We start from the raw sequence: 10632 nt of genomic DNA on the forward strand, positions 1-10632 counted from the left end.
GTCAACTAGTGGCATACAGCTAAACAGTTAATCAATCATCTTTCTCAACATTCAAGTTTTGTACTTACAAAATCATGAGTTCTGACTCATAGCGGACCAGGGCATTTTTCTCCTGCACCAGCTTGAACCACTCTTGCATCAGCTTGGGATCGTCCTTCTTGCCCATGCCTGGAGGAAAGGAGCAAGCACAGAGTGGGAGTGAGAAGCCGGGCGGCTGGGCACTGAGGACACTGCTGTCTCACAGACAAGGACTGACGCAGGCAATGCAGTGACAGCCAAGCCAGGATGTCCTCGCTGAGGGATGGTGGGGTGGAAGGATGGACTCAGCACCAACGTGGATAGTCGCACCATACTTAAAGATGGCGCAAAGAAAATGGCATGGAGCTACATGTTTCAACTTTGGCAAGTGCATACACGAAACACACGCACATTCACACTCACACACACGCAAACAGACAATACCTGTTGCAAAGTTGAGAGTTTGTGTTACCCAGTTTGGACTTAGGTCAGATGTAGCTGCTCTTTGGGAACAACTACCTCCTCCTATCATTTTTTTTTCTTTCAGAATAAAACAGGCAATAAATAACAAACCCAACAATCGGTACCCAAGATATTACAGAGAAGAAACCTAAGGGCCTATAAAAATTCTCCATTCTCACCTAGCCTGCATATTGCCAACCCCAGCAAAAATAAAATCCATTTAGGTTCTATTCATGCTGAAGGTTTTCAGGGTAGAAATCATGACTTCTGCTCTCTTTACAATTGCCAGTTCAAATATTCACAGAATGACCCATCACTGAGACCAATAATGAAGTTTACACTCCTCTATTAGGTCTGCCTCAGGGTAATAATGCATGTTCAGTGGGACTCATATCATGCATCTGAGTTGTGCAGTTTTCATAATCAGCACAATCATCAGCTGCAGAGCAGACTTGTGTACGTGGCATGCTTAGATAGGTCTGCCGCTGGGGCAATGCACCCTTTCGTTTATCTGACTGCAGCAGGCAGAGCCAAGCAGTTTTAATAAAACACCGAAAGGCAAACCTCAAAACATCGGGACATACTTAGCTGTGGAAGAGGAGGCTCTTGCAAAATGAAAAGGAAAAACATTGTACACACATAAATCGCATGGTTGTGTTCTCGGGGGTTGGCTCTCGCTAATTAACAGACAAGGGAGAGAGGCAAAGCTGGAGAAGAGCTGCCTAGACAATGTGGAGGACAAAGAAGAATTACAAAAGCAAGGCTGAGTTTTCAAACCTCAAATACAGCGGGTGTTTTTCTATTACACAATTTCAACCTTTCCACCACCAGCAACCCTCAGCTCAAGGCTTCAAACACAAGGCAAAGGAGAGCCACCGGTACAAGGCAAAAACGGCAATAAAAGGAACATAAAACCAGATCGCACATAAAAAGCTTAGATTAGAAGTTCAGCCCCAAACCTCTACTGACAGGTGTTAGACACAGGAACAAACCAGATGATCCATTAATATTTTAAGCCTTGCTTTGGATAAGACTTGAATATTTATAACAAATCATCACACCATGCAAGTTCCCCACTCCTTCAACCACAAACTTTCCTACGAGCTAGCCCCATCTCAGGAGTTCACCACCTTGTATAATCATCATTTTATGACTACATGACATTGCATAAGGCAGTGCAGCTGCACGATACATTTTTGCCAAAAAAGAAAACAGAATACATGCTGTTCATTAAGGTCACACTACAACAGTTTCCCGTTTGAGTGCAGTTACGCAGTTACTTAAAATAATACATATAAAACATTGTTCTCTGCCTCCATTTTCTGAGACACTACATTTGCATAAAGGAGAATATGTTTGAATTACAACTACAAATCACTTAATGTGTTGCTAGGCTACAGCTGACCATTGACTAAAGCCTGCCCCTACACAGTGATTGACCAATACTGGCTTAGCAATTGTAATGCACAGTAGTAGTGACTGACAAAAAGTAGCCCAACCAAGATATGTGGGGTAAATGATTGAATTTTTGTATATTACATAAAACACTAAAAGTCTTCATTTCGAATCACTTTTACCTGCCTAAATAAATAAAAACTATCCCAATTGAGCAGCAAACTGCTTGAGCCAGCTGATGTGTCTGCAATATTTTGTGGCGTTACAAAACCCTCAAAAAAAAAAAAAAAAAAAACCTTTTCAAAAATAAAACCACCACCCCCAATACAGACCTAAAACATCCACCCAGAGTAAAACACAGCTCTGTCCTGCTCTTCAATTGGTTTGGGTATAGCAACTCCAGTATAACTCTCAGGATACCGTGTACTGACATGCTAAGCAATAATAATTTAAAAAAAAGACCAATAACTATAACAGCATACTTATGATGAAGTAAACAAAACTGTGGCTGAATGTATATTTTGATCTTTTCCCAATATTTTTAATCAGTTGCCTTATGATAGACACCTCAATACTTCAATAAGTGTTGGGAAAATTCATGGGAAATCTGCTGGGCCTGATCACACTCACACATACACAGTGAGGACAAGAAGAAAAGGAGGATGGGGGAGATGGGCAAAGGGGATAGCCCAGCTCTGGTGATCCTTACAGTTGCCATGGTAACCCGCCACAACTGTCAGTAGAGGCAGCGAGGGTTACGTTACCTTCAGGGGAACAGCAGGGGCAGAAGGAGAGAGGTCTTCGGCGTGGCATCCCCACAAAGGGCTCAACTTCCACAAGACAGAGCGAAAGAATGTGAGGGAGTGATGCAGGTGAGCGCATTGGTGGCCAAGAGAGACAGAAAGGATGGAGGAGATAATGTAGCAAAAAGAGCAGAGATGTTAGAGAGAGAAAGAGTATAGGAAGCAGGGTAGGGGGGAGGGTGAAGAGAGGAAAGGGGGTGCAAGGAGGGAGAAAGAACATTGTGGAGAAAATCAAAAGGGCAGGAGGCACTGATAGGTAAAACACAAATCACCTAGAGAGAGGAGGTGGGAGAGATAAGCTCTGTGGTGTGAGGGATGAAAAGATGGGTAAAAACAGGAAACGGAAACAAGTGAAGACAAAACCTGGAGCACAGACAGGAAAAATAATCCACTAGTTTGATCTTGCATCTACAGATAATCTCCAATTAGGCAACAGCACCCTGTGTCAGCTATGAAAAGAGAATAGCCTACACATATGGCCAGTGTTTATCACAGAACACAAAATGATATAATGCCATTATTAAAGCCATTACTGAGATGTTTCAACCTCTCCCTGTAAACACCACTTGAACATGTTTACAACACCCGGCTCAATTTATTCCTAACGTGGTGATGTTTGAAGTGCAAATTAGGACTTGTTCTAATAGGCACCCGCTAAACAAATTTTCTCACAAAAGTAAGGTCATAGATAATTAATAAACTACAAAATAAGGACTGTTAAATATATGCAAGGTGAGGAATGGAGGAAGGAGCTTCAGGGAAAAAATGGAGATGGCCAGGGGAAAAGATAACACACAAATAAAAGCTTATATAACATTACATAAAACAAATAGGAGAAAAGCGCGAGGTTCCCAGGCTAGTTAGTGAAAGAGATGGGAGAGTGAAATGCATTTTAAAAACTACAAGTGACTATCACAGAGAAAATATGAAAAGTGCAGTTTAGAACACCTGCTTTGGACATATCAGAATCTGAATAAAAGTTTTATGGCTTTGCCAGTTCATAAAATTATGGTTATGAAACACACTGTTAGCACAATAAATCCTTATTTATATGATAATCACCCTGTAAAGTAGGAAGAATAGTAAGATGAAAAAATATAAAAGTAGAGTTTATAGGAAGAAATGATCCTGCTTTTAGTGTCGGAGCCCCCTGCAGGGCTGAAATATAACCATGCCAATAAAACAAACCAGAATAATCAAAATGTTACGTTTCCTCATCACCCAAGAAAACACATTAAGTAAGACAAACAAGACTGATTACAAGCTGTCAACATGCAGGAGTCCTCTCACCTAACACATCAGCGACACTGCATCCAGCTGCAAAGATTCAAAATGACACACCCAAAAAACCAGCTGAGCATTCAACATACTAAAACTAAAATTAAACTAGAAAACATATATTCTAACAAGCCGGATTTGCCCATGGTCAGCGATGTCAGTTGGAAAATGTTTGTTATGTACATTCGTCTTCGCATCAGAACTCCACACAACCTCCTGTCTGATGAGTGACAACAACCAACAGGACAGAACCACGACCAGACACCAGGAGAAAAAAAGATGGATTCCAGTCATATTCAAACAAAGCCACAGATACCATGAGACGTGTCACCCAGACACGGTGGAAACCGTTATTGTTGACCAGTCACAGTTTGGATGAAGCAGGTAAGGGTCACAGGCTGCAACACTGCCCATTAGCACACACACAAAGACAACCAGGGAGTAATGCAACTGAGCAGGTATGAGAAACTCAAGGGGGCCGATGCTGGGACTACAGGACAGAACTACTGCAGCACACAGCTCTGAGGGAAAGCTAAGAGCCAGCCCAGCACTTTAGTACAAGTTAGTCCAGTGCACGTTAGACAACCATTTCACTGTGTGTGTATACATGTGTAGGAGAGGTTTCATGTTAGTAAATGCATGCAGCTGTTTTTAAACATTTTTTGTATGATAATTCATATACATAATCATGAATGGGTGAAAGGGAACAAATTGAAAATGTCAGATCTCAATTTTATTTTAGTTGTTGAGAGAGCTCAAAATTAAAATGTAGATACGAAGTTACAAAATAAGCAGATTAATGAATCCCCCCATCAATTGATGTTGTTGATTTCGACTGACAAAATGCATATTCATGTTGTATTAACTATCTAATATGAATATGCAAAGCATTTCCAACACATTATTAAAAGGTGACAATCTCCAATGAGCATGTTCTGTATGTAGTATAAATTTGTACGGTGAACACATCCATTACATTGTTCCCTTTTGTTTTACTGTGTTACTATTTTAATTTGGAGACAATGCCAGCACATGCAATAATGTGTTCTGGTGTTGGTATCTGTACTGCAACTTGCACTGCAAAGTCTGAGTGATGAGAAGTGACTAATAAAAGTTACTCATTAATTCATTCATAAGTTTATAGAGATCAAAGTAAATTTTATGAAGCATGAGGCCAAGTGACTGATCTCTGTTTGATGTAAAGCGTGTCTGAACTAGAAACCCAGTGCAGGCAGAGGAATGGGGAATGGGGGAGGGAGGAGGGGGCAGTATAGGAGCAGAAAAGTAATGCAGCGTGGCCAAAAGCCAGCCAGGTAGATATGAGGGGTACAAAGCTCAAGTAGTTAAAAAAAAAGGAGGTGAGATTGGATTAGCCATTGGGTTAATTTTAAAGCGACAGATTTGAAATACATACCGCCCAGATGCAAGTCCAGGATTTCACTGTAATTAGAATCTCCCCAATAGTCTACAATGACAGGGATATATTGGAGATAGGAGTTATTTCACACGGTCCCAAACTGGGAACACAAACACACACACTCACACACACAACGTTATCCAAACACAGCAAGTCATGCATGTTCTTGCAAAATACACATACACACTGCAGCAACACTCAGAACAAAGAGAGTCCATCAGTACTCACCAAAGTGCATAATGCAGTAAAGTTTGCCTTGTGCAGTACTACAGTACATGGCATTTCCCAAAATAAGAGACAGTTACATAGATTTGTTGTATTGCTGTTCACTGGCTCAGTCTGTTTAATTTCACACAAAGCCTCGTATGCTGCATTGCTGACATGGTGAGAAACCTGTTGGTTTTTTGTTTTACATGATTTTGATTTGGCAAAGATGTAGCAGTGAGAAAAGCTTTAATTTTCACTTGCAAACTATCCAATCTATGGGCGTCAGTGTTCAATTACAAGTATATATTGATTGAATACTTCAAAACCAAGTCATTATACTGAAAAAAAGATAACAAATATCTGTATGAAGTCACTCAGCCACAGCAAATATTTGCAGAAATTATTCCAATAATAAAGCTGTCAGACTGCAAACCAATTTACATTTGATTTCTTGCATTATGTTTGCATTTAGAAAAGGCCGTATGATTAGAGTATTGAAACTCTCCTCATTGAGAGGCAGTGAAGAAGACACACATCCAGAATGAGCAGACACAAATCTATGCCGGGACACACATTCTCCTGCTTCGCATGCAGCTCAGATTGACAATGGCGGATATGTTATGAACAGAGATCAACATGTTGCAGTGTGTCACCACAGATGAGCCCACATAAGGGTGTCACATGTCATTAATAACAAAGGAAACTACAGTAAATCTAATACCTGATCTTCTTTTGTGCTGTTTGGGTAATGTATAAGTACCTTTATAAAATCCTTTAAGAGAGAGTAGTAAACAAGTTAAAACATGCTCAAACACTTGGTTGGAGAAACAGCTTATGGGAAACCTAAGAAGTTATTGGACTGGTGGGAACATGGTCAAATTTAAGGGTACAGTATGTTTCCATCTATGTGCATGTATTTGCATGATAAAAGCCTTTATTTCACCACTGAGTACATTAAGAATACACTGTCTATACTGAATAAACTCAATACCTTACTTGCATACAAAACTCACATCCCTATTCATGCTTTACACACACTTATAAAACTGTACCAAATAATAAACTGTGTTGCTCCCTGACAAAAATGCATTCTTCAACTCTTTAGTACAGTACATTGTCTGTGATAGTCCCTTGTCAAAACCTCTTTGGGTTTATTATTTTGGAGAAACAAAAAAGTCTTTCTGCACACAAATCTGTGCTGAAACAGGCTTTGGTACGACTGAATACTGACTGTGATTTCAGCACAATCCAAATGATCGCAGAGGGACGACTTTTCTCAGGTAGTACAATTTTATGTTACATCCTAATGAGTGATATTATTATTGTTCCCTTTGGAGTTCTAAAAAAGGCCGTATTCATATCGTATAAAGAAATACAGTAGTCTCACAGAGCTGGCACTGACACAGAAACAAGATTTAGTCATCATATATACACAACATTTCTTAGAAAATGTTATAATAAGAGTTATGACACAGAGTTTAGTTTATTGAATATGTCTATCTGCAGCAGCATTACTATTACACCGTGCCACATGGGAGACCCGACTGACTTTTTTTTTAATGTATGAGGGTAAAAGTGACAAGGTGTTACCTGCTTCTCCCCTCAAAGCTTTCTCCACAGCTACGCCCCTTTCTTCCAGCTGCCTCTGCTTCTCCTCCACCTGCTCCAACTGTCTCTGGATAATCTGAGCACACAAGCAGGGTAGGTTCACATTACTAATGAATTGTACGCAAGCATAAATACACAGAGGCACAAATACATTCTGTACAACTGGTGCACACAACAACCTTCCGCTATTAAGAAGTGAGGTGCCCCAAAACTTTCAAAGGGAGGCAGCTCCTAAAGAGCTAACTAGAACTGGATCTCAAAGTATTTGTACCTGTTCTGATGGGTGTTAAAAATAGAATTTCATGGTTTTCATGTTTAGCAGCTCTCCCCACCTCAGCTCACACCAAACTCCCACTTGTTTTTAGCAATGGTTGGGATTACGGCGGTAGTAACGGCTGGGGGGTTCGCCTCTCAGGACTGTTTACATGCTCCTAACCATGTGCCTTAAACAATAGTTTCCATTTGCAAATACAGCATGTCAGCCAACATGTCTGGCTTTTTGAAACACCCAAACATTTAAATCCGGTGTTAGTGGAGAGTGCTTTGTTGTTACTTTGTGTTACTGGAGACCAAGGCCATAGAGTCTGACAGGTGAAGCATCAAGTACAAGTCAAAATCCCACTACCCACTACTTCAATCTGCTATTAAACATGTTGAAATATAATTATAACCCCTTCAAGTAGTGTAGGCTTTTTGAACACATATAATTGGTGGGTGAACTGGTGTAAAGGGCAGAAGAGTTGTAAAAATGAGCAGTAAGTGCTTAACATGACAGGGTTTCCCCCCTTTGACTCTAGAGTTAGTGCTGAACTGGTTTGGATAGTGCAAATAGCCACTAAGAGGAAGAAAAATTTAGGCCAGCTAACCACAGCTCCAGAAGGAGAGAGATCTTACTTCTGAGTCAGTGCACTAGGAGCTTGACTGCAGAGCTACAACAACAATCACAGTAGATTTCTTAACCAAAGGATGATTTTGGCTTCAATCCAAGAGAGTTGAGTAACATGTTAAGAGTGACCATATGGTAAAAGGACAAAACAGAACAACTCAACAGTGGCAGCAGTAATAATACAGGCTTCATCTGTACAAACATGCAGACCTATACTGTACATAACTTAATGCACTTTTAAATTATCGCATGACATAAATGCTGTAAGTGTGCCATTATTTCATGTCAACACCCCTCTCTGAGTGTTTCAAGGGACTATTTAGCACACAAACAATAGGGGGGGAAAAAGAATGGATCTATCTTATTTTTCAAATTATATCATAGAACAGGGGGAAAAAAGAATGGATCCATCTTATTTTTCAAATTATATCATAGAAACAGTGTGGGAAAAGACTGAATATTGTGGTGTCATGTGCACCAGGTTAAAAAAAACAAAAAAAACAACCAACATCTATGGTACCATATCTAAAACATGTCTAAGTCAGTAACCACCATTTGGGCTAGTACCTTAGGCCAGGTCTCTAGAGCCCCTTTAACATCACCTGGTACCGGCTCAACTTGACACAACTCTACTTGCTTCTAGTACCGGGTGCTTGGTTTTCCACTGCAGATGGATACCATACCATGGTATGGTATGGTGACATAGTCAGCAACTGACACAGTACACAGTGGTGGACATCGAAGGTATGCTGTTCCTGATTCTCAGTATGTGGCTGTTTTGAGTTAGTACACTAACTACAGTAAAGTAGTGATTGGTGTTAAATAACATTGCTTTTAAAAATGGCATTTTCTTTATTTCAGGACGTCTCGTACATTGATAACATGATTTCTCTGACCAATTACTAATCTACAGTGTTTACCCGTCACCATTTGATATCGCCTCTGCTCGCTTGGAACCTCAATGGTGGTGATACCATAAATAGTACCGGGTATTATCCCCAACATCTGACTGATGGAAAAACAAATAATGGGAGTTGAGCTGAGTCAAGTTGAGCTGGTACCAGGGTGGTCTGTGAATTACCTGGGCTCTGTGCAGCCTCTTGAGTTCCTCCTGCTTGGCTTGTCGTCGTGCAGCTTTCTGGACTCTTCTTGTCAGCTTTGCATTTAGCTCTTCCTCTGTGTAGGTTTTCTAGTAGAACAAAAACATGGGTCAAATAAATCTCATCCACAAACTGCCACTATGTGTATTTGGCTCCACAGGGCCCTGGCCCCTGAGAAAAACTGAACAGGAGAGGAAGGGGAATGAGATCTTCTATAAAGTAAGGGACAACATGGGCTAGTAATATACTGTAGTCATTTCATTTCAAGGTACAGTAACATAAAACATCACTATAATAACAGGCAATACAGTATGGGAATAAGCAGGGATGTTTCCCCTTTTAGCTGACATGTGACAACATTTCAAGCTGGCATAAATCAAGAGAAAGAGAGAATAGTTCTGAGGGAGAATGTGCCAAAGGTTTTCCCAGTAGCTACGCTGGAATAAAAAAAAGTGCCCCAGTGACAGATAGGCAGGTTAATGTCATACCAGTCAGAGGAACAGTCCCTGATATCAAGAGATGCAAAAGGTATCATTGTGACCAGAAAGGTGAGTGCTTTTGGAAAAACGTTTTAACAGAGTGGATATCAGCAGTGAGTGAGTGGGTGCTGCAGTCCACATGTCACATGCATCTAGAGATATAGAGTGGACGGTTAGTCTGAGGATGGAGATGAGCATAGGGTGTTATGACAGCAAAATGGTGCATGCGCAGAGGGGTGGGATCAGGAGGGGGTTGTCAGTGGGATTGTGTGTAATACTACCTTTGTGGCGTATGATCTCTTGAACGCCAGTGCATGAGGGACATAAACAGACTTGGGGGGAAAAAAAACATAAAAGGGAGGACACAGACATGATACAAATGATATGATTAAATGGGTTAATGATTATGTTAAATTGACCAAATTAAAACAACCACAAAGAATTTAAATGGTAAAAAAGCAGGAATGATCACAACAAGCAGTGTTAATATTCCCACCAAAACAACAATCTGACAAGGTGCAGTGACATTTTATTAACCTATGTTAATTCAAAATAAGTAAAAAAAAAACAAACAAACAAGGAACTAAAGTAGAGAATAGATTTGACACACTGTAATACCAAAGATTTTAGAGACTAGTCTGTCTCATATTGTAGTAAGACAGATCTGTTTATTTTCAATACTACGTCTACAATGATCCATGTGAAAATACGTCTAATACACTCACAGATATGCAAGACTACAGTCACTGGTGTAACTACACACAGCCTGGCAGGCATGACACAGCTTTAATCTTCTGTTACTGTAACCACAAAAGGTCCAAATGAAGGCTGGCATTCATGAAGAGTAAGAAAATCTCAATTCATTCTTTATGTATACAGTGAGGAACAGAAGTATTTGAACACCCTGCGATTTTGCAAGTTCTCCCACTTAGAAATCATGGAGGGGTCTGAAATTCACATTGTAGGTGCATTCCCACTC

At 40.3% G+C, this 10632-nt stretch overlaps 1 protein-coding gene across 1 annotated transcript in view; it reads right to left on the reverse strand.

Annotated features, from left to right (window-relative positions):
• Positions 1 to 10632, reverse strand: part of mical3a (microtubule associated monooxygenase, calponin and LIM domain containing 3a) — a 91097-nt gene that overhangs the window by 3440 nt on the left and 77025 nt on the right. Inside the window, 7 exon segments of the mRNA XM_020602927.1 lie at positions 69 to 168; positions 2640 to 2705; positions 5371 to 5421; positions 6302 to 6352; positions 7171 to 7264; positions 9156 to 9263; positions 9935 to 9985. Coding sequence (XP_020458583.1) covers positions 69 to 168; positions 2640 to 2705; positions 5371 to 5421; positions 6302 to 6352; positions 7171 to 7264; positions 9156 to 9263; positions 9935 to 9985 — 521 coding nt within the window.

The sequence above is a fragment of the Monopterus albus genome, unplaced genomic scaffold (assembly GCF_001952655.1).
Source record: "Monopterus albus unplaced genomic scaffold, M_albus_1.0 scaffold59.1, whole genome shotgun sequence".
NCBI classification, from domain to species: domain Eukaryota; kingdom Metazoa; phylum Chordata; class Actinopteri; order Synbranchiformes; family Synbranchidae; genus Monopterus; species Monopterus albus.